Source organism: Lytechinus variegatus, chromosome 19 (genome assembly GCF_018143015.1).
Source record: "Lytechinus variegatus isolate NC3 chromosome 19, Lvar_3.0, whole genome shotgun sequence".
Taxonomy (NCBI): Eukaryota; Metazoa; Echinodermata; class Echinoidea; order Temnopleuroida; family Toxopneustidae; genus Lytechinus; species Lytechinus variegatus.
The window spans coordinates 11,339,083-11,366,809 of NC_054758.1; the positions used below are offsets into that span (position 1 = coordinate 11,339,083).

General features: G+C 36.2%; 1 protein-coding gene across 1 annotated transcript; it reads left to right on the forward strand.

The window, feature by feature from the left end:
- On the forward strand, positions 1-27,727 carry LOC121406106 (protein AMN1 homolog). Its single transcript, XM_041597122.1, has 6 exons — positions 1-170; positions 5,340-5,472; positions 20,258-20,402; positions 22,889-23,106; positions 26,222-26,390; positions 27,220-27,727. The coding sequence occupies exons 1-6, from the start codon at positions 115-117 to the stop codon at positions 27,294-27,296; spliced, it is 798 nt and encodes a 265-aa protein (XP_041453056.1). The 5' UTR covers positions 1-114; the 3' UTR covers positions 27,297-27,727.

Genomic DNA, 27,727 nt, shown 5'->3' on the forward strand with positions numbered 1-27,727 from the left:
TGTTACAGTTATTACAATTTCGAAGCAAACTTGACGTAGTCTGACTCTGGACGAATATATTTAAATCAAAGTTTCTCAAGTTTATGAGGTAAATTAGCTACAGAGGATAAACTCATGATGACAGATTCACATACAGGATCCTGCAGCACCGTTTCATCTTTATTTTCAGTGTAAGTAATACATTTGTTTATAGAGCTAACCTTTTTTTTTCTGTGCTGTGTTTGCTGCTCACTCAGTCACTGGGGCTCTTCGCCTCGAAATCCGCCCGTAACTCCGGGCGTGGGCAAGCCTGCTGAAAGAGGTCTGCCCGAAGGCAGCTCATATTTTCTTAGGCAACAGGCGCGACCGCCAAGACTAAAAAGGGGTAGATTATTCTAATTAATGTAAAGGTTAGAGTATATTAGGCAATTTCCGAAAATTTTTAATAACATCACAGGCCTCTACAAATTTTTTTTTCGTCACTTGCCCTGTTGGGCAAGTGATGAAAAAATTTGCTTGCCCGATAGAAAAAACTGCTTGCCCAATTTTTTAAATAATACCTGTTCACTTATTAATGAATTATTAGTAACATTGTTTAATATTGTATGATTTTTAAGTATTTTTTTTCACTATGCTTAGAATCTTGGGTGTGTGTGTGTGTTTGTGTGGGTGTGACTGTGAGTTGAACTTTGATATAAATTAATTCAATATCTAATTTCTACTTCGCCTATTCCAGTACAATAACCTGTACTCGGCCGTGTAATAAAGGCCCACATACCCTAACTTTTCCTGAAGTTCTTTGAAAACGCAGACTTCTACGAAAATTGCATTTCTCTATGGGGGAGTCTAAATTTGGTGAGAATGTATTCATTAATAACTTAAATATACATGACAATGAAGAAATCAAACTTTATTGGAAGTTTTGAATAATATACCCGAAATGTAAACTCTGTCTGAAACAGAAAATCACCATCATTGTGGCCTTTACTGAGCGAATTGTCCCCCAGAGCTCTGGCAGAGAGACAGAGCTCAGACTGGCTAGCTAGTATGCGCACGTGTGTGAGCCTTCCGCCGGCCTTGTAAAATAGATGGAGCTTTGTTTGATGATTTATTGTCTGATATTTACCTCATCCCCTCAAAAAGGGAAACAAATGAATTTTAAGTTATAATTAACAAATACGGCAAGTTATTTTGGATGTTAATAGGCCGTTTTGAAAAGCAAAGCCGAATGACATGACAACTCACCAATGCGAAGTTACTAGACTCTGTGATTTATTTCCTGTGTAGTTCTAATTATTTTATCACAGAATTGTGATATCGGAAGGTGGAAAATGTGCATTAGAAATTGCACATGGTGGTAGTCATAATGGACCCCTATACTACATTCAACTGTTTCCCGGCCATTGCGTTGATTTTTTTCATACCTGGTACCACACCGTACCATGTATGGAAATACGTGGTACAGAAAAAATAACGCAATTTCGGAATTTGAAACGGCGCTACTCCTATTTTTTAAGGCTTATTCATGATTTTGAGTGTGGATTTTGGATGATTTGTGGAAAAACGATGTACGGTACAGAAAAAAAAGACGCAACAACCACTTGCCTGATCGGGCAATTGACTTTGAGAGGTGCTTGCCCGCACGTCATTTTCACTTGCCCGGGCAATCGGGCAAGCGGGTTTGTCGCGCCCTGCATCAATTAGATCAAGACTCTATGAATTATTACCGATACTAATTTATTTTACACACGTTTCTCAGCTTTTGTTTTGATTCATAATTTTTTAATTTTTTTTTGGCAAGATCAAAAGACAAAACAAGTCAAAGTCAATCAGACTTCAAAGGCAAAGACCAAAAACAAAGCAGGGGCCTCGGAAGCAGGGTGGGGGGGGGTAGACCAAAAGCTTCGGTCTCTGTTATGACTTATGTTGGTTGTTCAGCTGAACTCTGTTGGCTTCACTCACCAAATACAGAGACCGAAGTTCTAGCGCGAACTGTACAGTACAGGGGACTCAATGGCCATATCATATGTTCATGTAGGCCTACTTAAAGGAAACCAAAACACAAGAAGAGAAGTAATCTTATTGGAAAGAGTAAAATGAGAGGAACAATTTTATAAAAGTTCCATCAAAATCGCTTATTAAATAAGCAAGTTATGGGAGTTTGAAAACTCTTGTTTTACTTTCTATGGGCATCCTCAAATTGGCATTCGTGCTTAAAAATGGCTGATTTTGTGGACAACTCTCCATTTGTTTTGTACACAAATTATCAGATTTTCCTCATTATCTTTCAAATTGAATCTTGCCTCCTTCTGAGCACAACATATGTCATGGGAAAATATAATCCACACCATATATGTCAAGGTCAGGAGGAGATAATGTGAAATATGTAAAATAAAGGGGAAAATCTGAAAATATGTGTACAAAACAAATGGGGAGTTGTCCACAAAATCAGCCATTTTGAATCACGTTTGCCAACTTGAGGATCTACATAGTAAGTACAACTAGACTTTTTAATCGTCCATAACTTGCTTATTTCATAACCGATTTTGATGAAATTTTTTTTTTATTGTTCCTCTTATTTTACTCTTTCCAATAAGATTGCTTTTCTTCTTGGGTTTTGGTTTCCTTTAAGATCGGATAAAACGGGGAAGTGATTAAGTGAATTTGCGCGACAGCCGAGGTAAGTCACTGTTTTTGTTCCTTTTAATTTGATTTTTCTGTTTTTTGGCAATTAATTCCAAGAGGGAATATTAATTTGCATTTTGGTCGCGTAAATTTTCACAATTTTTATTCATTAAAGAAACAAATTGAAGAGCCCCGACGGGGAGATTTTGCATTGCAAGTCCCCTAATGGTGGCTGCACAATAGCGAGCCGTCTGTGTACGAGGAGAAATTTTAAAAAAATGTTGAAAAACTCAAAACAGGCGGCTGCCAGCTGTCTAGGGGGGGGCAGCTTCAGTTTTTCACTTTCCGAAACCGTGTAGGCCTACTAAAACATAAAAATTATCTTATTATGAGTGTGATTTTTTGCATGGTCAGCCCCCCCCCCCAACTTTTGGCTCAGCCCCCACCCCCCACTTTGAAAACCGTTCTGCGGCCCCTGCAAAGTCATACAAAATCATCAATTTTAATTTTATTGAGAATAGACCTACATTTCTAATATTAGACCTACATGTAGGCCAATTTCAATATTTTTGTTAATTAGATCGAGGCCGATAATCTATTTACTCCAATCACACCCCATTCATTACCATCCTGCCTGTGGGGAATCTACAGGTAGGACTCTGGTATGCCAATGCTGTACACATGGCAGAGTAGTCTAAGGCATCTGACTAGACACATGAAAGTCTGGGGCTCGATCCCCGGCCATGGGACCTATGCCCATGAGTAAGGCATTCAGTTGACAGTACCCTTTTATCCTACATTTGAATAAATGAAAGAGCTATGTAGTGCTGCAAGTCAGGCGGCATGTAAGGGTCCGGTTCGGCAGGGTTCGGCAAGTTTTTTCCAAACTTTGGTTCGGTTCGGGGTTCGGCAATAAATGCCAAATTAAATTAATACTATAAAACAAAGGATTGCCGACCTTTTGGACAAATTAGCCCATTCTGGATCTGTCGTATATTCATTATAAATTTTGTATCTAAAAAGAATAGTAATAAGAATTGTTGCATAACTTTCTTTTATTTATTTCAAACTTTAAAATAAGAATCATTTCTACTTTCATTTTTAAATTGAATGAAAAAAACTAAGAAAAAAATATTGATAACAAGAGAATGAGGACAGAAACATAATTACAAAGAACAGGATATTTTTTTACATGATTATTTCACGTACATATGATCATGATCGATTACAATAACATTGCAAACGCAGCTTTTCAAATTGGAAAGTGTTGATCGGGAATGTCGGAACAGTAGACAAACAACCTCAACTCAACTGTGATTATACTGGTAAAATTCACATTCCAAAGAATATGAAATTGTTTAGAAAGTCCCTATTTTCTGAAAAGTGATTAATTCTGGTCAATCAGTTACTTTAAAAGATAAAATATTGATCAGTCCATTCTTGGTTCTGAAAGATTGACGCTACGTGACTTCATCTTTCCAACACGAAAATGAGTACATGGGACTGTAATGTGTATGTTAGTGTTGTGAAATCACTCAGCGTTGATCTTCAGAACCAAGATGGAACTGATAATTTATCATTTCATTTTCAGTAATTGACCAGATTTAACCACTTTTTAGAAAATATTGACAATGGAAAAACATTTCAAATTCCGAATATGAATTTTACCACCATAAAAGCAACTGAGAGCAGGTTGTTTGGACTTCCAGTTTCAACTTTCCTTTCCAACCAATTACGGAACGCGATCAGGGAACGTGCGTTGATTTGCTTTGAATTTTTTTTATCTTTTTTTTTCAAACCTCATTCCTTCATCTCTTATTTATCTTTTATATTCATATGGAAATTTCAGAAGGTGAAATATATATACTTTACCATTACTTTGTCAGTCACAAGGAATGAATTTATGTCTGTATTTTTTCTATTATTAAATACAAAACAATTAAATGTACATCCGATTACAATCATGATCGATTACGGCAATAGGTAATTCAACTACACTTTTTAACAGAGTTTAGCTTAAATGTCCCCACATTTCATGAAGAAAAAAATAAATTCATGTTTATTAAAAAAATTGAGACTGATAAAAATTCAATCAAAGACGAGACCGAAGCTGTCATACTTTGTCATTTACGAGGAATGAATTTATGTCTTGTGCTTCTTCGTTATTAAATGCAAAACAATAAGGTCAGATTACGATCGCGATCAATTACGGCAATACGTAATACAACAACACTTTTATACCGAGTTTAGCTTCAAATGTCCCCTCATTTTATGAAGAAAAAATATATTTATGTTAATAAAATATTCTTATGTTGATAATAGTTCAATCAAAGACGAGATGGGAGCTTAAATAGTGGATTTTATAAATATTTTGTGTGGAATTCTTATTGTGCACAATAACCAATATTTTTTTTTATTTTATATTTAAATCTATGTAGTCCCCTCTGTAATAATACTAAGTAACATTAATGTGCTTTTTTTTCTACCGAACCAGGCCTTTGCGTTCGGTTCAGAAGTGCCAAGTTCGGCGAATTTCCGTTTGGTTCGGCTACAACACTAGAGCTATGCATTCTTTGTATTCCTATGTGTGCACTTTAAAAAAACAATTTGGAAATTGAAAACACAGTATTTACATGATTGTGGTTAATATGTCCCCATTTTGTTTTGTTTTGTTTTTTGCCCAAAACTAGGCTTAATCTTGCATTGTTTAGTTCTCCTCTTTGTTTCATTTCCAGGTCTCTGTTGTCCGTGATCAAACAGTTGCCATGTTTCCTATCACAGCTTGACAACCTGCCAATCAACGTCAAAGACAACCTTCTTCATCTAATGTCCAAGAGAGGGTTACTTACAGACACTAATGTGGCAAAGGTTAGTTTGGATGGAATACTTTCTACTTCAATCTCTGTATCATCAGAGCCCCATCTTACTAAGAGTTGCGATTGATCCGATCAATCGCAACTATGGATGGCCAGCAACGTCAATATGTTTCCTTAAAAATTCCCTGTGCTTCTCTTTATTTACAAAGGACTGTACAAATTTCCTGTAGAAAAATCTATGACACTGATAGATTTCCATACAGTTACAATTGATTGGATGAATCGTAACTCTTTCTAAAATGTGCCCCAGGGCCCCCATCATACAAAGAGTTACGATGGATCTGATCAATTACAACTATGGACGGCCAGCAACCTCAACATCTATTATGCATGTTCAGAATATTTTCTAACTATGATGTACAGTATATTCATGCTTTCACTGTTTTCTGGGAAATTTTCTGTGCTTCTCTGTGTTTGCAAAGGACATTGTGCAAATTTCCTGTAGAAAAAATTATGGTATGGATGGATTTCCATAGTTACGATATTGATTGGATCAATTGTAACTCTTTGTAAGATGGGGCCCAGGTGTTCCACTGTGACTTACATATCTTGGCCCTGTCTGGCAAAGAGTTGCGATTGATCTGATCAATTACAACTATGGACGGCCAGCAATGTCAACATTTAAAATGCAAATTTGTCCAAACTATTATCTAGTTGTGTATTCATATTTCTATTCAGTTTCTTGTAAATGTAGTGTACTTTTAAAATTTTATATGGCATTGATGGATTTCCATATAGTTGAGGTTGAACGGATCAATCGCAACTCTTTGTAAGATGGGGCCCTTCCCTCAGTGTCACCCCAAAACAAGCAATAAGTCACCCAAAATGAATTGTTAGAATTTTATCGAGCTTGAAAAAATTACAATCTAACCTTTGATTTGGAAATGATAATGTAACTTGTCAAAATTGATAAGCAATAGCTCACACAAGTGCTCAATTGAATGTAGACAAAATTCAATGAGAATTTCAAAGAATAAAGAGAAAAGGTTAAAGCTAGGACTTCGCTCAAGGGCAAGATGAGCACATTATATGATTTTGGTGAAACTTCAAGAAAAGGGTGGTGTCAAAGAAACTCTTTTATCTCATCTTTTATTTAACCACGCTATTTTAACTCTTGTCAGGATGCAGGAGAAGAAGTATTACTTCAGTTACTACATTTTACTTTTTGAAGACCGAATTGCCATTTTGGCTATTTACAGGAAATCTTTCCTGGCGACTTATTTTGGGGTTTGACCTGGCAGGTCACATACCTTTGACTCCATAATACAGAGACTTGTTGCTGATGCTGTTGGGTCGTATTCCGATGTTTAAAGGGGAAGTTCGCTCTGACGATAAGTAGGTTTGAATAAAAGTAAAAAAGGAAAAAAATAGAGATGATATTGGTGAAGGTTTGGTGAAAATCCATCAAAGATTATCAAGAGAGATGTTTTTAAGATATGTGACCTGCCACAACAATACCACCGATAAGTTGCCAGGGAAGGCTCTCTGCAATAGTCAAAATAGTAAATTGTTCTTCAAAAAGCCAAAATTTAAAAATTAGAACCTGTAGATTATCTAAAGGAGTATTTATTCTTTATGCTGGAAAAATTTCAAATTGCAAACTCAACTAGATTTTAATTCGTCATTAGGACGAATTAGGTGGTCTGTCATGATTTTTCATTCAGTGTCGGCTGATGTTGTATGAAATGATTTTTTAGATATGATTCATAATCTTGATCATAGACATTCTAGGAATAAATTTTTACCATTGCTAAATTTGATTATTAATGTGGTGATAACAACCGTCATGATTACAATGATAATGCAATACGGTAAATACGACATGAAGTTTGGAGCACGTAAAATGCCTTAAAACTCCTCAAAAATTTGATACGATTTACCGAAATTGGCTTTCCAAAATTGCGCTATGAAAGGAGCCTTCTATTTCAGAGCAGCAAATTTTTAATCTACAGTTTCATGTTTTGTATGGAAAATCTTTTAAAAAATTGTTTATTCTGTCAACAATTTTTCTTTTAAGCTTTCAAACCAGAATTTTCACAATGTTCAAAACGTCTGGTAAATTTGAATTATTTTTAATGAGAAATTTTGCAATGCTACAATTTCACAGCATTCACTTCAAAACTCACTAATGATGTATCTGATGAAAGAATTAAGTAGATTTTTTTTTGGGGGGGGAATGTTTGCAAAATTTCTGAAATTCCTAAACATTTCACATTATATTTTCCGTCAAGAATTTTCAATATCGATTTATTAATTGTGTATGACTTTAGCATTAACTTGAAAATTTTTTCTTGATGACTTTACAAAAAAAAAGTTAGGTGAAAGATTCAAATACAGGCAATTTTCCCGCAAAATTTCAAGAAAATATTTATTTAAGTAAATTGCATTTTTTTTATTTCACAGAAGGTATCTGAAAATCTGTTATATGTTATATTTAGTGAAAATAACCAAATAAAAAAAATCTGGAAATTTCCACAAAATGTCCGGAATGAAATTTTTCAACACAATAGCTTCTCAATATTGTAGCGTTTACTAAGAAAATGCATAAATGATGTTTTACAATGTTAAAATTAGCTCTTAAAAAGTTCCGGAAAAACTACGAAAAATGTCCTACATGAAAAACCGCAAAACCAGTGGGCTTAAAATTTACAGGAAGACCGTAAACTTGATTAATAAAACATTTTCTTTAAAAAATTCGCAAAAATTAGGCCAAGAAAAATTTGTCGAAAATTTAAACAGCTCACAACACATTGATGCTGTGGTCAAAAGTGAAAATTATTCACACGTTATTTGTAGAGAATTTTTTTGACTACATCATATCAAAATTTGAGAAAAAACTAACCACTAATAAAAAAGATACGGTCAAATATGCATAAATACGTTGACGTATATTGCGAAAATATGTAATTTTTATTCCTAACATAATTTTGTGGTATTTACACAATCTCCAAATGAGATATTTACTCTATCCAAGAGTGAGGAAAAATTGGGGGTCAACGGACTCCTTGAAGAGCTACAGTGAATTTTATATAGGCATATTTTTGCCCACTTTTGACTTATTTTGCGAGTTTGCACGCGCTTGTAATGCACATTTGAATTGACGCGCATTTGGGTATTATTGGTCGTAAGAGGCTGAATGAGGTATCAAATTAATCAGAAGATCATGGACAGTGAACAGACATAAAATAAATGACGACTCGAAGATGCATACCGATGGTAGGAGCAAAAACGCGCACGCATACCTGTGCGCGCGCAAATTTTTGACATGCTCAAAATGGCCTGAAACGTACCCAAATTTGACCACGATTGATTTGGGGAATTTTAAAATTTTGACGCGCGCGTACGTGCGCGTCATGACCTTTGCATGACCTCTGTTGACATGTCCTGATGACCTGTCATCTGAACTTGATATGATGCGAATATGAATGATTTATGATGATTAGTTGCGATGATATGATCAATAATTTAATTTTACAAAATGGCGCCTAGATGACGTCATCAGGATTTGATGACCTTGAAAAGTTTCGTTTCGCGATTCCACAATAATATCCATACATGACATGAAAATCAAGAAATTTGACAGGCCCGATTTTGAGATAACCTGGCGTCAAAATTTGGCAATAAAAATAAATAAAGTAAAATCTGACGAATATAATAGGTGATCTGTCATATTCATGACAGACCACCTAATAATAAAGGAAAAAAAAAAAAAAAAAAGAGTCAAGCCAGGTTTGAACCACCGACCCTAGCGTTACCAGGCAGGTGCGTTATCCAGTCGACCACGATCTTCCGGACAGACAGGGAGCGCAAAACAGGAAACATATGGTCAATGTAAATTGTTGCAAGTACAAAAATGTCATGATGACAAACCTAGTACAAATTCCAGTTTTGAGAATAGTACAAGCTTTAAAATGAAACAATGGACATATTGTCTAAAGGGTACATTCTAAGGTAAAACATATTTAAAAGTTGGCGAGAAAAGACCAATATTTACGTAATTAGAATCAATTTACATGAGTGTTGTGACATCATGAAACAGAAAACACTAATTTTTAGTTCCGACGCCATGTTGATGACGTCACGATGTTTTTAAGGGTCAAATGTGGCATAAAATCATATCTCCAATTCATACTCTATTCGAATAGGAAAAAAAAAATGGGGGTCAACGGACTCCTTGAAGAGCTACAGTGAATTTTATATAGGCATATTTTTGCCCACTTTTGACTTATTTTGCGAGTTTGCACGCGCTTGTAATGCACATTTGAATTGACGCGCATTTGGGTATTATTGGTCGTAAGAGGCTGAATGAGGTATCAAATTAATCAGAAGATCATGGACAGTGAACAGACATAAAATAAATGACGACTCGAAGATGCATACCGATGGTAGGAGCAAAAACGCGCACGCATACCTGTGCGCGCGCAAATTTTTGACATGCTCAAAATGGCCTGAAACGTACCCAAATTTGACCACGATTGATTTGGGGAATTTTAAAATTTTGACGCGCGCGTACGTGCGCGTCGTGACCTTTGCATGACCTCTGTTGACATGTCCTGATGACCTGTCATCTGAACTTGATATGATGCGAATATGAATGATTTATGATGATTAGTTGCGATGATATGATCAATAATTTAATTTTACAAAATGGCGCCTAGATGACGTCATCAGGATTTGATGACCTTGAAAAGTTTCGTTTCGCGATTCCACAATAATATCCATACATGACATGAAAATCAAGAAATTTGACAGGCCCGATTTTGAGATAACCTGGCGTCAAAATTTGGCAATAAAAATAAATAAAGTAAAATCTGACGAATATAATAGGTGATCTGTCATATTCATGACAGACCACCTAATAATAAAGGAAAAAAAAAAAAAAAGAGTCAAGCCAGGTTTGAACCACCGACCCTAGCGTTACCAGGCAGGTGCGTTATCCAGTCGACCACGATCTTCCGGACAGACAGGGAGCGCAAAACAGGAAACATATTGTCAATGTAAATTGTTGCAAGTACAAAAATGTCAATGACAAACCTAGTACAAATTCCAGTTTTGAGAATAGTACAAGCTTTAAAATGAAACAATGGACATATTGTCTAAAGGGTACATTCTAAGGTAAAACATATTTAAAAGTTGGCGAGAAAAGACCAATATTTACGTAATTAGAATCAATTTACATGAGTGTTGTGACATCATGAAACAGAAAACACTAATTTTTAGTTCCGACGCCATGTTGATGACGTCACGATGTTTTTAAGGGTCAAATGTGGCATAAAATCATATCTCCAATTCATACTCTATTCGAATAGGAAAAAAAATTGGGGGTCAACGGACTCCTTGATGAGCTACAGTGAATTTTATATAGGCATATTTTTGCCCACTTTTGACTTATTTTGCGAGTTTGCACGCGCTTGTAATGCACATTTGAATTGACGCGCATTTGGGTATTATTGGTCGTAAGAGGCTGAATGAGGTATCAAATTAATCAGAAGATCATGGACAGTGAACAGACATAAAATAAATGACGACTCGAAGATGCATACCGATGGTAGGAGCAAAAACGCGCACGCATACCTGTGCGCGCGCAAATTTTTGACATGCTCAAAATGGCCTGAAACGTACCCAAATTTGACCACGATTGATTTGGGGAATTTTAAAATTTTGACGCGCGCGTACGTGCGCGTCGTGACCTTTGCATGACCTCTGTTGACATGTCCTGATGACCTGTCATCTGAACTTGATATGATGCGAATATGAATGATTTATGATGATTAGTTGCGATGATATGATCAATAATTTAATTTTACTAAATGGCGCCTAGATGACGTCATCAGGATTTGATGACCTTGAAAAGTTTCGTTTCGCGATTCCACAATAATATCCATACATGACATGAAAATCAAGAAATTTGACAGGCCCGATTTTGAGATAACCTGGCGTCAAAATTTGGCAATAAAAATAAATAAAGTAAAATCTGACGAATATAATAGGTGATCTGTCATATTCATGACAGACCACCTAATAATAAAGGAAAAAAAAAAAAAAAAAGAGTCAAGCCAGGTTTGAACCACCGACCCTAGCGTTACCAGGCAGGTGCGTTATCCAGTCGACCACGATCTTCCGGACAGACAGGGAGCGCAAAACAGGAAACATATTGTCAATGTAAATTGTTGCAAGTACAAAAATGTCATGATGACAAACCTAGTACAAATTCCAGTTTTGAGAATAGTACAAGCTTTAACATGAAACAATGGACATATTGTCTAAAGGGTACATTCTAAGGTAAAACATATTTAAAAGTTGGCGAGAAAAGACCAATATTTACGTAATTAGAATCAATTTACATGAGTGTTGTGACATCATGAAACAGAAAACACTAATTTTTAGTTCCGACGCCATGTTGATGACGTCACGATGTTTTTAAGGGTCAAATGTGGCATAAAATCATATCTCCAATTCATACTCTATTCGAATAGGAAAAAAAATTGGGGGTCAACGGACTCCTTGAAGAGCTACAGTGAATTTTATATAGGCATATTTTTGCCCACTTTTGACTTATTTTGCGAGTTTGCACGCGCTTGTAATGCACATTTGAATTGACGCGCATTTGGGTATTATTGGTCGTAAGAGGCTGAATGAGGTATCAAATTAATCAGAAGATCATGGACAGTGAACAGACATAAAATAAATGACGACTCGAAGATGCATACCGATGGTAGGAGCAAAAACGCGCACGCATACCTGTGCGCGCGCAAATTTTTGACATGCTCAAAATGGCCTGAAACGTACCCAAATTTGACCACGATTGATTTGGGGAATTTTAAAATTTTGACGCGCGCGTACGTGCGCGTCGTGACCTTTGCATGACCTCTGTTGACATGTCCTGATGACCTGTCATCTGAACTTGATATGATGCGAATATGAATGATTTATGATGATTAGTTGCGATTAAATGATCAATAATTTAATTTTACAAAATGGCGCCTAGATGACGTCATCAGGATTTGATGACCTTGAAAAGTTTCGTTTCGCGATTCCACAATAATATCCATACATGACATGAAAATCAAGAAATTTGACAGGCCTGATTTTGAGATAACCTGGCGTCAAAATTTGGCAATAAAAATAAATAAAGTAAAATCTGACGAATATAATAGGTGATCTGTCATATTCATGACAGACCACCTAATAATAAAGGAAAAAAAAAAAAAAGAGTCAAGCCAGGTTTGAACCACCGACCCTAGCGTTACCAGGCAGGTGCGTTATCCAGTCGACCACGATCTTCCGGACAGACAGGGAGCGCAAAACAGGAAACATATTGTCAATGTAAATTGTTGCAAGTACAAAAATGTCATGATGACAAACCTAGTACAAATTCCAGTTTTGAGAATAGTACAAGCTTTAAAATGAAACAATGGACATATTGTCTAAAGGGTACATTCTAAGGTAAAACATATTTAAAAGTTGGCGAGAAAAGACCAATATTTACGTAATTAGAATCAATTTACATGAGTGTTGTGACATCATGAAACAGAAAACACTAATTTTTAGTTCCGACGCCATGTTGATGACGTCACGATGTTTTTAAGGGTCAAATGTGGCATAAAATCATATCTCCAATTCATACTCTATTCGAATAGGAAAAAAAAATTGGGGGTCAACGGACTCCTTGAAGAGCTACAGTGAATTTTATATAGGCATATTTTTGCCCACTTTTGACTTATTTTGCGAGTTTGCACGCGCTTGTAATGCACATTTGAATTGACGCGCATTTGGGTATTATTGGTCGTAAGAGGCTGAATGAGGTATCAAATTAATCAGAAGATCATGGACAGTGAACAGACATAAAATAAATGACGACTCGAAGATGCATACCGATGGTAGGAGCAAAAACGCGCACGCATACCTGTGCGCGCGCAAATTTTTGACATGCTCAAAATGGCCTGAAACGTACCCAAATTTGACCACGATTGATTTGGGGAATTTTAAAATTTTGACGCGCGCGTACGTGCGCGTCGTGACCTTTGCATGACCTCTGTTGACATGTCCTGATGACCTGTCATCTGAACTTGATATGATGCGAATATGAATGATTTATGATGATTAGTTGCGATTAAATGATCAATAATTTAATTTTACAAAATGGCGCCTAGATGACGTCATCAGGATTTGATGACCTTGAAAAGTTTCGTTTCGCGATTCCACAATAATATCCATACATGACATGAAAATCAAGAAATTTGACAGGCCCGATTTTGAGATAACCTGGCGTCAAAATTTGGCAATAAAAATAAATAAAGTAAAATCTGACGAATATAATAGGTGATCTGTCATATTCATGACAGACCACCTAATAATAAAGGAAAAAAAAAAAAAAGAGTCAAGCCAGGTTTGAACCACCGACCCTAGCGTTACCAGGCAGGTGCGTTATCCAGTAGACCACGATCTTCCGGACAGACAGGGAGCGCAAAACAGGAAACATATTGTCAATGTAAATTGTTGCAAGTACAAAAATGTCATGATGACAAACCTAGTACAAATTCCAGTTTTGAGAATAGTACAAGCTTTAAAATGAAACAATGGACATATTGTCTAAAGGGTACATTCTAAGGTAAAACATATTTAAAAGTTGGCGAGAAAAGACCAATATTTACGTAATTAGAATCAATTTACATGAGTGTTGTGACATCATGAAACAGAAAACACTAATTTTTAGTTCCGACGCCATGTTGATGACGTCACGATGTTTTTAAGGGTCAAATGTGGCATAAAATCATATCTCCAATTCATACTCTATTCGAATAGGAAAAAAAAATTGGGGGTCAACGGACTCCTTGAAGAGCTACAGTGAATTTTATATAGGCATATTTTTGCCCACTTTTGACTTATTTTGCGAGTTTGCACGCGCTTGTAATGCACATTTGAATTGACGCGCATTTGGGTATTATTGGTCGTAAGAGGCTGAATGAGGTATCAAATTAATCAGAAGATCATGGACAGTGAACAGACATAAAATAAATGACGGCTCGAAGATGCATACCGATGGTAGGAGCAAAAACGCGCACGCATACCTGTGCGCGCGCAAATTTTTGACATGCTCAAAATGGCCTGAAACGTACCCAAATTTGACCACGATTGATTTGGGGAATTTTAAAATTTTGACGCGCGCGTACGTGCGCGTCGTGACCTTTGCATGACCTCTGTTGACATGTCCTGATGACCTGTCATCTGAACTTGATATGATGCGAATATGAATGATTTATGATGATTAGTTGCGATGATATGATCAATAATTTAATTTTACAAAATGGCGCCTAGATGACGTCATCAGGATTTGATGACCTTGAAAAGTTTCGTTTCGCGATTCCACAATAATATCCATACATGACATGAAAATCAAGAAATTTGACAGGCCCGATTTTGAGATAACCTGGCGTCAAAATTTGGCAATAAAAATAAATAAAGTAAAATCTGACGAATATAATAGGTGATCTGTCATATTCATGACAGACCACCTAATAATAAAGGAAAAAAAAAAAAAAAAAAGAGTCAAGCCAGGTTTGAACCACCGACCCTAGCGTTACCAGGCAGGTGCGTTATCCAGTCGACCACGATCTTCCGGACAGACAGGGAGCGCAAAACAGGAAACATATTGTCAATGTAAATTGTTGCAAGTACAAAAATGTCATGATGACAAACCTAGTACAAATTCCAGTTTTGAGAATAGTACAAGCTTTAAAATGAAACAATGGACATATTGTCTAAAGGGTACATTCTAAGGTAAAACATATTTAAAAGTTGGCGAGAAAAGACCAATATTTACGTAATTAGAATCAATTTACATGAGTGTTGTGACATCATGAAACAGAAAACACTAATTTTTAGTTCCGACGCCATGTTGATGACGTCACGATGTTTTTAAGGGTCAAATGTGGCATAAAATCATATCTCCAATTCATACTCTATTCGAATAGGAAAAAAAAATTGGGGGTCAACGGACTCCTTGAAGAGCTACAGTGAATTTTATATAGGCATATTTTTGCCCACTTTTGACTTATTTTGCGAGTTTGCACGCGCTTGTAATGCACATTTGAATTGACGCGCATTTGGGTATTATTGGTCGTAAGAGGCTGAATGAGGTATCAAATTAATCAGAAGATCATGGACAGTGAACAGACATAAAATAAATGACGACTCGAAGATGCATACCGATGGTAGGAGCAAAAACGCGCACGCATACCTGTGCGCGCGCAAATTTTTGACATGCTCAAAATGGCCTGAAACGTACCCAAATTTGACCACGATTGATTTGGGGAATTTTAAAATTTTGACGCGCGCGTACGTGCGCGTCGTGACCTTTGCATGACCTCTGTTGACATGTCCTGATGACCTGTCATCTGAACTTGATATGATGCGAATATGAATGATTTATGATGATTAGTTGCGATGATATGATCAATAATTTAATTTTACAAAATGGCGCCTAGATGACGTCATCAGGATTTGATGACCTTGAAAAGTTTCGTTTCGCGATTCCACAATAATATCCATACATGACATGAAAATCAAGAAATTTGACAGGCCCGATTTTGAGATAACCTGGCGTCAAAATTTGGCAATAAAAATAAATAAAGTAAAATCTGACGAATATAATAGGTGATCTGTCATATTCATGACAGACCACCTAATAATAAAGGAAAAAAAAAAAAAAAAAAGAGTCAAGCCAGGTTTGAACCACCGACCCTAGCGTTACCAGGCAGGTGCGTTATCCAGTCGACCACGATCTTCCGGACAGACAGGGAGCGCAAAACAGGAAACATATTGTCAATGTAAATTGTTGCAAGTACAAAAATGTCATGATGACAAACCTAGTACAAATTCCAGTTTTGAGAATAGTACAAGCTTTAAAATGAAACAATGGACATATTGTCTAAAGGGTACATTCTAAGGTAAAACATATTTAAAAGTTGGCGAGAAAAGACCAATATTTACGTAATTAGAATCAATTTACATGAGTGTTGTGACATCATGAAACAGAAAACACTAATTTTTAGTTCCGACGCCATGTTGATGACGTCACGATGTTTTTAAGGGTCAAATGTGGCATAAAATCATATCTCCAATTCATACTCTATTCGAATAGGAAAAAAAAATTGGGGGTCAACGGACTCCTTGAAGAGCTACAGTGAATTTTATATAGGCATATTTTTGCCCACTTTTGACTTATTTTGCGAGTTTGCACGCGCTTGTAATGCACATTTGAATTGACGCGCATTTGGGTATTATTGGTCGTAAGAGGCTGAATGAGGTATCAAATTAATCAGAAGATCATGGACAGTGAACAGACATAAAATAAATGACGGCTCGAAGATGCATACCGATGGTAGGAGCAAAAACGCGCACGCATACCTGTGCACGCGCAAATTTTTGACATGCTCAAAATGGCCTGAAACGTACCCAAATTTGACCACGATTGATTTGGGGAATTTTAAAATTTTGACGCGCGCGTACGTGCGCGTCGTGACCTTTGCATGACCTCTGTTGACATGTCCTGATGACCTGTCATCTGAACTTGATATGATGCGAATATGAATGATTTATGATGATTAGTTGCGATGATATGATCAATAATTTAATTTTACAAAATGGCGCCTAGATGACGTCATCAGGATTTGATGACCTTGAAAAGTTTCGTTTCGCGATTCCACAATAATATCCATACATGACATGAAAATCAAGAAATTTGACAGGCCCGATTTTGAGATAACCTGGCGTCAAAATTTGGCAATAAAAATAAATAAAGTAAAATCTGACGAATATAATAGGTGATCTGTCATATTCATGACAGACCACCTAATAATAAAGGAAAAAAAAAAAAAAAAAAGAGTCAAGCCAGGTTTGAACCACCGACCCTAGCGTTACCAGGCAGGTGCGTTATCCAGTCGACCACGATCTTCCGGACAGACAGGGAGCGCAAAACAGGAAACATATTGTCAATGTAAATTGTTGCAAGTACAAAAATGTCATGATGACAAACCTCGTACAAATTCCAGTTTTGAGAATAGTACAAGCTTTAAAATGAAACAATGGACATATTGTCTAAAGGGTACATTCTAAGGTAAAACATATTTAAAAGTTGGCGAGAAAAGACCAATATTTACGTAATTAGAATCAATTTACATGAGTGTTGTGACATCATGAAACAGAAAACACTAATTTTTAGTTCCGACGCCATGTTGATGACGTCACGATGTTTTTAAGGGTCAAATGTGGCATAAAATCATATCTCCAATTCATACTCTATTCGAATAGGAAAAAAAATTGGGGGTCAACGGACTCCTTGAAGAGCTACAGTGAATTTTATATAGGCATATTTTTGCCCACTTTTGACTTATTTTGCGAGTTTGCACGCGCTTGTAATGCACATTTGAATTGACGCGCATTTGGGTATTATTGGTCGTAAGAGGCTGAATGAGGTATCAAATTAATCAGAAGATCATGGACAGTGAACAGACATAAAATAAATGACGACTCGAAGATGCATACCGATGGTAGGAGCAAAAACGCGCACGCATACCTGTGCGCGCGCAAATTTTTGACATGCTCAAAATGGCCTGAAACGTACCCAAATTTGACCACGATTGATTTGGGGAATTTTAAAATTTTGACGCGCGCGTACGTGCGCGTCGTGACCTTTGCATGACCTCTGTTGACATGTCCTGATGACCTGTCATCTGAACTTGATATGATGCGAATATGAATGATTTATGATGATTAGTTGCGATGATATGATCAATAATTTAATTTTACAAAATGGCGCCTAGATGACGTCATCATGATTTGATGACCTTGAAAAGTTTCGTTTCGCGATTCCACAATAATATCCATACATGACATGAAAATCAAGAAATTTGACAGGCCCGATTTTGAGATAACCTGGCGTCAAAATTTGGCAATAAAAATAAATAAAGTAAAATCTGACGAATATAATAGGTGATCTGTCATATTCATGACAGACCACCTAATAATAAAGGAAAAAAAAAAAAAAAAAGAGTCAAGCCAGGTTTGAACCACCGACCCTAGCGTTACCAGGCAGGTGCGTTATCCAGTCGACCACGATCTTCCGGACAGACAGGGAGCGCAAAACAGGAAACATATTGTCAATGTAAATTGTTGCAAGTACAAAAATGTCATGATGACAAACCTAGTACAAATTCCAGTTTTGAGAATAGTACAAGCTTTAAAATGAAACAATGGACATATTGTCTAAAGGGTACATTCTAAGGTAAAACATATTTAAAAGTTGGCGAGAAAAGACCAATATTTACGTAATTAGAATCAATTTACATGAGTGTTGTGACATCATGAAACAGAAAACACTAATTTTTAGTTCCGACGCCATGTTGATGACGTCACGATGTTTTTAAGGGTCAAATGTGGCATAAGATCATATCTCCAATTCATACTCTATTCGAATAGGAAAAAAAAATTGGGGGTCAACGGACTCCTTGAAGAGCTACAGTGAATTTTATATAGGCATATTTTTGCCCACTTTTGACTTATTTTGCGAGTTTGCACGCGCTTGTAATGCACATTTGAATTGACGCGCATTTGGGTATTATTGGTCGTAAGAGGCTGAATGAGGTATCAAATTAATCAGAAGATCATGGACAGTGAACAGACATAAAATAAATGACGACTCGAAGATGCATACCGATGGTAGGAGCAAAAACGCGCACGCATACCTGTGCGCGCGCAAATTTTTGACATGCTCAAAATGGCCTGAAACGTACCCAAATTTGACCACGATTGATTTGGGGAATTTTAAAATTTTGACGCGCGCGTACGTGCGCGTCGTGACCTTTGCATGACCTCTGTTGACATGTCCTGATGACCTGTCATCTGAACTTGATATGATGCGAATATGAATGATTTATGATGATTAGTTGCGATGATATGATCAATAATTTAATTTTACAAAATGGCGCCTAGATGACGTCATCAGGATTTGATGACCTTGAAAAGTTTCGTTTCGCGATTCCACAATAATATCCATACATGACATGAAAATCAAGAAATTTGACAGGCCCGATTTTGAGATAACCTGGCGTCAAAATTTGGCAATAAAAATAAATAAAGTAAAATCTGACGAATATAATAGGTGATCTGTCATATTCATGACAGACCACCTAATTAGAAAGCAAGATACAAGAGTTTGTTTGACACAAGTTTTTGTTGACTGCTCGGAGGTTTAATTGAAATTGCATGGTGTGCACATCTCATGCTTGAGTGAACACAGCATTCAAACGTTGTTTTCTCCTTATTTTCTGAAGCTCATGCTTTGTTTCTTCTGCATTCAATCACGTATTTCAGTAGGTTCTTGTTGATCAATTTTGACAAATTATATATCATTTTAAAGCTATGGCTGTGCTTTTTCAAATTAGATTTAAAACCTCAAAATTCATTTTGTGCGACTTATTGTTGGTTTTGGGGTGGCTGGTCCCATATGATTATTTTTTTTCCCCTTATAGAAGTGGACATGAAATGATGTACATTTATATCACCATCATCACAGTCACAATCATGATTGTCATCTTCATCATTGTCACTCATGACATTATCTCCATAATCGTCATTGTACCCCACTGTCACCATTATCATCATTACATCCATTAATATCTCCATCTTTATCAACACAAATATCATTATCATCATCACCGTATTTTTTTTAACTATCATGATCTTCGTTGATTTTTATTTCTAACCATCACTTCCAGGTCGTCCATAAGCGTACCAAGATCCTAGACCTTAGTGAGTCGGCTGTCAGCGACAAAGCTCTGCTCAGATTGGGAGCATGCAGGAACTTGAGAAAGATCGATCTCAACTCTGCCAAAGGAGAAAGGACAGAGATCACTGATCAAGGTAAGATGCTGCAGTAAATTGCCACTTCGTCTACTTTCCATTTGGTCTCATCCCACATGGACTAATCCTAGTTTGTCTACTAGCCATTTGGTAAATTCAATTGAATTAATTGCCACTTGGGCTACACCCACTTTGTCTACTTTCCATTTGGTCTCATCTCATATGGACTAATCCTAGTTTGTCTACTAGCCATTGGTAAATTCAATTGAATTAATTGCCACTTGGTCCACACCCACTTGGTCTACTTTCCATTTGGTCTCATCCCACATGGTCTAATCCTAGTTTGTCTACTAGCCATTTGGTAAATTCAATTGAATTAATTGCCACTTGGTCTACACCCACTTGGTCTACTTTCCATTTAATCTCATCCCACATGGTCTAATCCTAGTTCGTCTACTAGCCATTTGGTAAATTCAATTGAATTAATTGCCACTTGGGCTGCACCTACTTGGTCTACTTTCCATTTAAACTCAACCCACATGGACTAATCCTAGTTTGTCTACTAGCCATTTGGTAAATTCAATTGAATTAATAGCCACTTGGTCTACACCCACTTGGTCTACTTTCCATTTAGTCTCATTCCACATGATCTAATCCTAGTTCATCTACTAACCATTTGGTAAATTCAATTGAATTAATAGCCACTTGGTCCACATCCACTTGGTCTACTTTCCATTTGGTCTCATACCACATGGTCTAATCCTAGCTCCTCTAAAACCTGGGGAGTGTTTCATGAAAGGACTTGTCAGACGTTTTATCCGACAAGTCCTGTTTTACTATAGTAACAGTGCTTCTCAACCAATCAGAATCCAGGAAAGTTGTCAGATCTGACAACTTGTCAGACGAAAATGTTGATGAAACGCCCCCAGTTCATCTTATTACAATCTCACTTTGTCCATATTCTAACTAACACTGTCTACTTTGTGTGTGGTCTTATCTCATGTGGTCTAATCCGAGTCTATCTTCAACCAGGTCCAGTTCATCTGATAACCATCTAACTTTGTCCATATTCTACTAACATTCTCTACTTTGTGTTTGGTCTTATCCCACATGGTCTAATGCCATTTTGTCGGCTAACAGTTTGTCTACTCCCTCATTTAGTGTGATTACCATTAAAGGGGAAGTTCACCCTGACAAAAAGTTTATTGTAAAAATAGCAGAAAAAATAATAAAAAATATTGACGAAGGTTTGAGAAAAATTCATCAAATAATTAAAAGTTATTAGAATTTCAATTATTTGATTTGTGACGTCATATGCCAGCAGCATTCCTACATAGTGAATGGTAAAAAGTCAATGAAATGTCATTTTCTCAGAAAATTGAAAATGGTTTTTACTGTACCTTTTGTATATCAATAGATAAATCATTTCACACCCGATCATGAATAGAAAACAAAATTAAGTCATCAGCAACCATGTAAAATTTGAAATTCATGCATTTTATATTACATAACACAGTGGGCAGCTGCTCGTTTATGACGTCACAAATCAAAAACTTTGAACTCTAATAACTTTCTTATTCTTTAACGGATTTTCCTCAAACCTTCACCAATATTTTTTACTATTTTTTCTGCTATTTTTACAACAAAGTTTTCTTCAGGGTGAACTTCCCCTTTAAACCCATTCATGATTAATTTTGGTCTTATTTCCATTTAGGCTATACCCATTTCATCAGGGGAGCGTTTCATCAACATTTGCATCCGACAAGTTGTCAGATCTGGCGGGTGTTCCATAAAGCTGTTTGTGTTACGCACGACTGGAACATATTCTTTGGTCATAAATCAATTACATAGGGCTATATCACATAGCACAAGAAAGGATCACCAGTCGTGCGTAAAGTCATTCGTATCTTACGAACAGCTTTATGAAACACCCACCTGACTACTTTCCTTGATTTTGATTGGCTGAGGAGCACAGTTACCATGTGAACTGTCGGATAAAACAGGGCTTGTCAGGTAAAACGTCTGACAAGTCCTTTCATGAAACGCTCCCTTGATATCCACTTGGTCTAACATCATTTTGTCTACATCTCCTGTTTGAGAATAAGAATTTGAAGAGCACTGAGAGTAGATTAACCCAGATCCTAGAAAAGTTGTGTAGGCCTACCTATATTTTTTTCCAACTACATGTACATGTAGGTATCCAAACCTACGGACAATAATAAGCCACCTCCAGTCAGTCCTAGCCACACCTTTCTTTGTTTATTTCTACAATTAATGTTTCCATTTTGTGAAACTACAAACATCATAATAACTTATTGCCACTTTCAGGTGTTTGATAGTAGATTAATCCATTTGTCCCCCTGTAAGCTAATATCACTATTAACTAGGTCTCCTAAACTTTCCTCACCTTTATTTATCCTCATATTCCTTTTCCAAGCTATGTGAACAAATACATGTATACATGTATTGAAATTGTTGCCAATTTGAAATAGATTATATTGTGTTCTTCTATAGGGTCATGTTACGATGCTGTTACTTTTTACTAGGTGTCCAAGCCCTGGCCACTTCCTGCCCACACCTGATGATTGTTTATCTCCGCCGCTGTGTCAGTCTTGGTGATCCCTCTACCATCGCCTTGGCTCGGTCTTGTCATCGTCTCACGGAACTCAACCTGGGAGGTTGTATCAGACTGACGGATGCCTCTCTCCAAGCTATCGGCAAGCATTGTACCATGCTGAAGAGCTTGAATGTCTCTAGGACAAAGGTTAGTTTTAAAGGACAATTAAGAAGACGATTCAAAATATTGAGATATTTACATTAATAGCAACCTTACAACCCACCAAACACTAAGAGGTGATTCGACCCCCCATTTTCTTTTTCCAAAATAGTGAATTTGAACGATATATCCCTACCCATTTCCCCTGTGTTCGCTCCTGCAATGCCTACCGAGACGGGTGTTCTTTGACTGTGACGTCACTGGGGGTATCGTAGTAAACAAGGCAGTGCTGTTTTGTGTACTGCATGCCCGCCTTCATATTTACTTTTGTGTCAAAACTTCATTTTATCGCTATTGATTTTATGTGAACGATATTGAAAGGAAACTAGCATAACACTGAAAATTTCATCAAAATTGGATGTAAAATAAGAAATTTATGACATGTAGGTTTCGCTTAATTTCACAAAAAAAATTGTATGCACATCCTGGTCGGTATGCAAATGAGGAGACTGATGACGTCATCTACTCACTATTTCTTTTGTATTTTATTATATGAAATATACTTATTTTCTCCTCATTGTCAAGTGAAACAGTGATCAATTCCTCCCTGAACATGTGATATTAGCATTGCTTAATACTATATGATTCAGTCAAGTCGGTCCCTATGGTCATATCTGTAAAAAATGAAATATTGTATAATTCAAACAATAAAAAACAAAAGAAATAGTGAGTGAGGGACATCATCAACTAACCCATCTGCATGTCACTGAGTTGTGCATATCACTGTTTTGTGAAAAATAAGCAAAACTTTAAAATGCCATAACTTTCTTACATCCAATTTTGATGAAATTTTCAGTGTTATACTAGTTGATTTTTCTATATTTATTCAAATCAACATTTTGCTGGGGTGGACTTGACCTTTAAATTCATTATACATGTAATAATGATAATGAATAAAACCGAGAAAAAATTAATTTATATGGTAGAATGCTATAAAATTTTACTGATGCTTCATCATGTGTGCCACTGTTTTATTTGCATGTTAAGATATTAAGTAAAAGTAGATGCAGTTGATACTAATTTCTTAAGAATTATTTGACACCTACGGTAACTATGGCCAGAATTCACAAAGGTGGTTTTGAAAACCCACGGTTGAGTCCATGGTTTATGTAGATTTCCTGTATAAATTACGCTTAATTTAGCACGTACCAGGCGTGTATGCAAGAAATATCCAATGCTGATACGCTATTTTATTCATGAGTCCACTGTTTGGAGAGTGGACTCATGAATAAAATAGCGTATTTAACCATGGAAACAGGCGTCAATTTGGCGCACTGTGACAAAAGCACGCATCAGCATTGGATATTTCTTGCATACACGCCTGGTACGTGCTAAATTAAGCGTAATTTATACAGGAAATCTACATAAACCATGGACTCATTCGTGGGTTTTCAAAACCACCTTTGTGAATTCGGGCCTATGTCATCTTAGATCTCTGGATCTGTTACATAAACTGAACTTTATGAAATCATTCAATCTTAGCTGAGAGACAATCGCGAAAACAAAGAAAAGCATATATGGGACAGTGCATTATGATCGGTTTCGAAAGGCCCTAAAAAATCACTGGAATGTCTTGCTTATTTTCCTAATTTCACAGGAATTACACAATTTCTATCAGTCCTCTGGCACAAAGTTCATCTTATTCATAAATACAGACACTTGGTGGTCATTGTATTGGATTCTGTATGAGTTCATTCTAAAATTGTTACCACAGTTGGAAATCGAGCCTTGGTCCTGACATGCTTTGTGTGTGAGGAGAAAATGAAGTAAAACAGAATGGTGATAGTTTGAAAAAAATCTGGACAAACCGTAAAAAAAGTTATCGCTGTTTTAGAATGAAGACCCCAAGACTATTTAAATTTTAAATTGGAAACTGGGTAAGCAAAGTTTATGACATGTAGTTGGTGCCACTTTCCCATAGACCATGAACTTTAAATTATCAAGGATTTGTGGTTTTCTTCTAATTACCCATTCCTCTGGGGGAGTAATTAAAATATAACCAAGGGAGCATATTGTTTTATGCCTTCATGAAAGAAAAACACAAGTTTGGAATAAAACTTTTGAATATATGAATTATTTGAAGAGTAGTCCTTGCCTTACATCACATAACCATTTGAGCCAAGGGCCCGTATTCTGAAGTCAGGTTTAACTGTACAGTCCAACTCTTTGCTAATATTATGGGAAGCCAAAAATTCTAAATTTCTGTTTGTATTGTATATTTCATATGTTCACTATTTTGTTTCCGTTTGCTTTCATCATGAAGAAAAATACTTCACTATTATTCCAGACAAATATGAGTGAATTGGGTGTAATATGAGTTAATAAATGGAATGTGTACTGTTACAGACTTGTGCCCCGATTGGCTCTCCATAGTTAAACTGCAACTTTAAACCAGGGTTTAATTTAAATCTGAGTTGAGGATAAAGGCCTATATGTCTCCATGGGTATAGCGATTACCAATTTTTACAACTCTAAAAAATTCATATCTTTTGTATGGTTTGTTCAGACTATATTTATCTGCTGTGTGATTTTTCATTGCCCTGTAAAAACATTTTTTATCTTATTTTCATTTTTGTTGGATTCTCCTTTAAAGGGGAAGTTCACCCTGACAAAAAATTGATTGTAAAAATAGCAGAAAAAATAATAAAAAATATTGCCGAAGGTTTGAGAAAAATTTATCAAATAATTAAAAAAGTTATTAGAATTTCAATTATTTGATTTGTGACGTCATATGCGAGCAGTATTCCTACATAGCGAATGGTAAAAAATCAATGAAATGTCATTTTCTCAGAAAATTGAAAATGGTTTTCACTGGAACTTTTGTATATCAATAGACAAATCATTTCACACCCGATCATGAAAAGAAAACAAAATTAAGTCATCAGGAACCATACAAAATTTGAAATTCATACATTTTATATTACATAACACATGGGGCAGCTGCTCGTTTATGACGTCACAAATCCAAAATTTTGAACTCTAATAACTTTCTTACTCTTTAACGGATTTTCCTCAAACTTTCACCAATATTTTTGACTATTTTTTCTGCTATTTTTACAACAAAGTTTTCTCAGGGTGAACTTCCCCTTTAATCATATAACAGGTTACAGATGAGGGTATTTTCAGCTTGTGTAACGGTGCCTGCCAGCAATCCTTGAATGAAGTTCACATGAATAATTGCGTCCATCTCTCGGATGAGGCGGTAGAAGCGGTCGTCAACTTCTGCCCAAAGATTGCTATTCTTCTGTTCCATGGTTGCCCATGCATTACAGGTAGGATTAGTCATGATTAAAATGATTTATTTAAGATGTGTTTTTACGAATCTGCGGTAAATTTGAGGTTTGTCAGATTGTTTGAGGAGAAACAGCATGTCCATCTACCCATTTTAGGGATGGTATAATAACTAATACTATTACTTATCCCTCCAAATCATAGCCCTGGGAAGCAGAGGTGCTGTGTGTATTATTTTCCATAGGTAGCACCCCCCCCCCTGCAATTCTGTTAAGTGTTTAAAAAAAATTGAGAAATCTAGCCCAAAAGACCTCTATTTTTTAGTAAAACCCTTTTATTTTTTGTTCTTTTTTTTTTTTTTTTTGCTCGTCAAATTTCTCTGGGCCACAATAACCTTCATTTTGAAGTGACACACCTTTATTCATTTTTTTTTTGCTCGTCAAATTTGGCAGGACCAGAATAACCTTCTGCAAGGAAACCTTTTTTTTCTTTTGTTTTTTATGTGTTTTTGCTTGTCAAATTTACATCAGCATCCCCATTTACAAAAAGAAATTGTCCCCAGGGCCCTGTTCTCAATGAAACTATAGCCTTAGTTACTCTCTGTATCATTAGTAGATCTTCAAAGGTACATTGTGCAACTAAAGTAAGTAGTTATTTCCCTTGGAAAGGACCTTAAGCCTTCGGTCCTCTGGATGCTTGCTTACAAGCATTCATGTCTTTTTTAGCAATCGGGTAAAAAATCAACCCCATTTCTTCATTTTGTTAAGTATAATACTTGACGAAAATATTGAACAGTGACTGCAATGTAGACATAGGTACAAGGAATATATGTCGGGCAATTGTTCCATCCATTCATTTTCTTATTTGCAGATAGATCAAGGCAAGCTTTGGAGATGATACAAGGATCCGGCTCCAAGATGAAACAGGTAACATGGACCATCTACTAATCGTATCATGTGATACTGTACCATGTCATGTGATTAGTCATGTGATCCATAATGGCCATGAATATGTGACACCATTTGTTTAAGAGCCTCTGTTAATTAACTCATTGTTTGATTTGTTTTGTCTCACTTCTAATTATCTGGTTATTTATAATGAACTTACAACATACATTTTGAGATATCTAGTAATTCGGAATAAATTATCCTCTAGTAATATTTGTGTTGAGAAACCCACAAGTCTTTAAAGGGAAAGTACCCGTTTTGTTACATGGTAACATAATTATTGTGATATGAATCGATTGAATAGTGAATTATTTTGTCATTCCATTGGGCTTATACAAGACTACACTGCCTAGAAAGTTGCATTATGGGTAATTAACCTTGTTGCCCGTTGCAGAAAGAGTTGCGTTTGAACGCAAGCCAAAAAATCAATT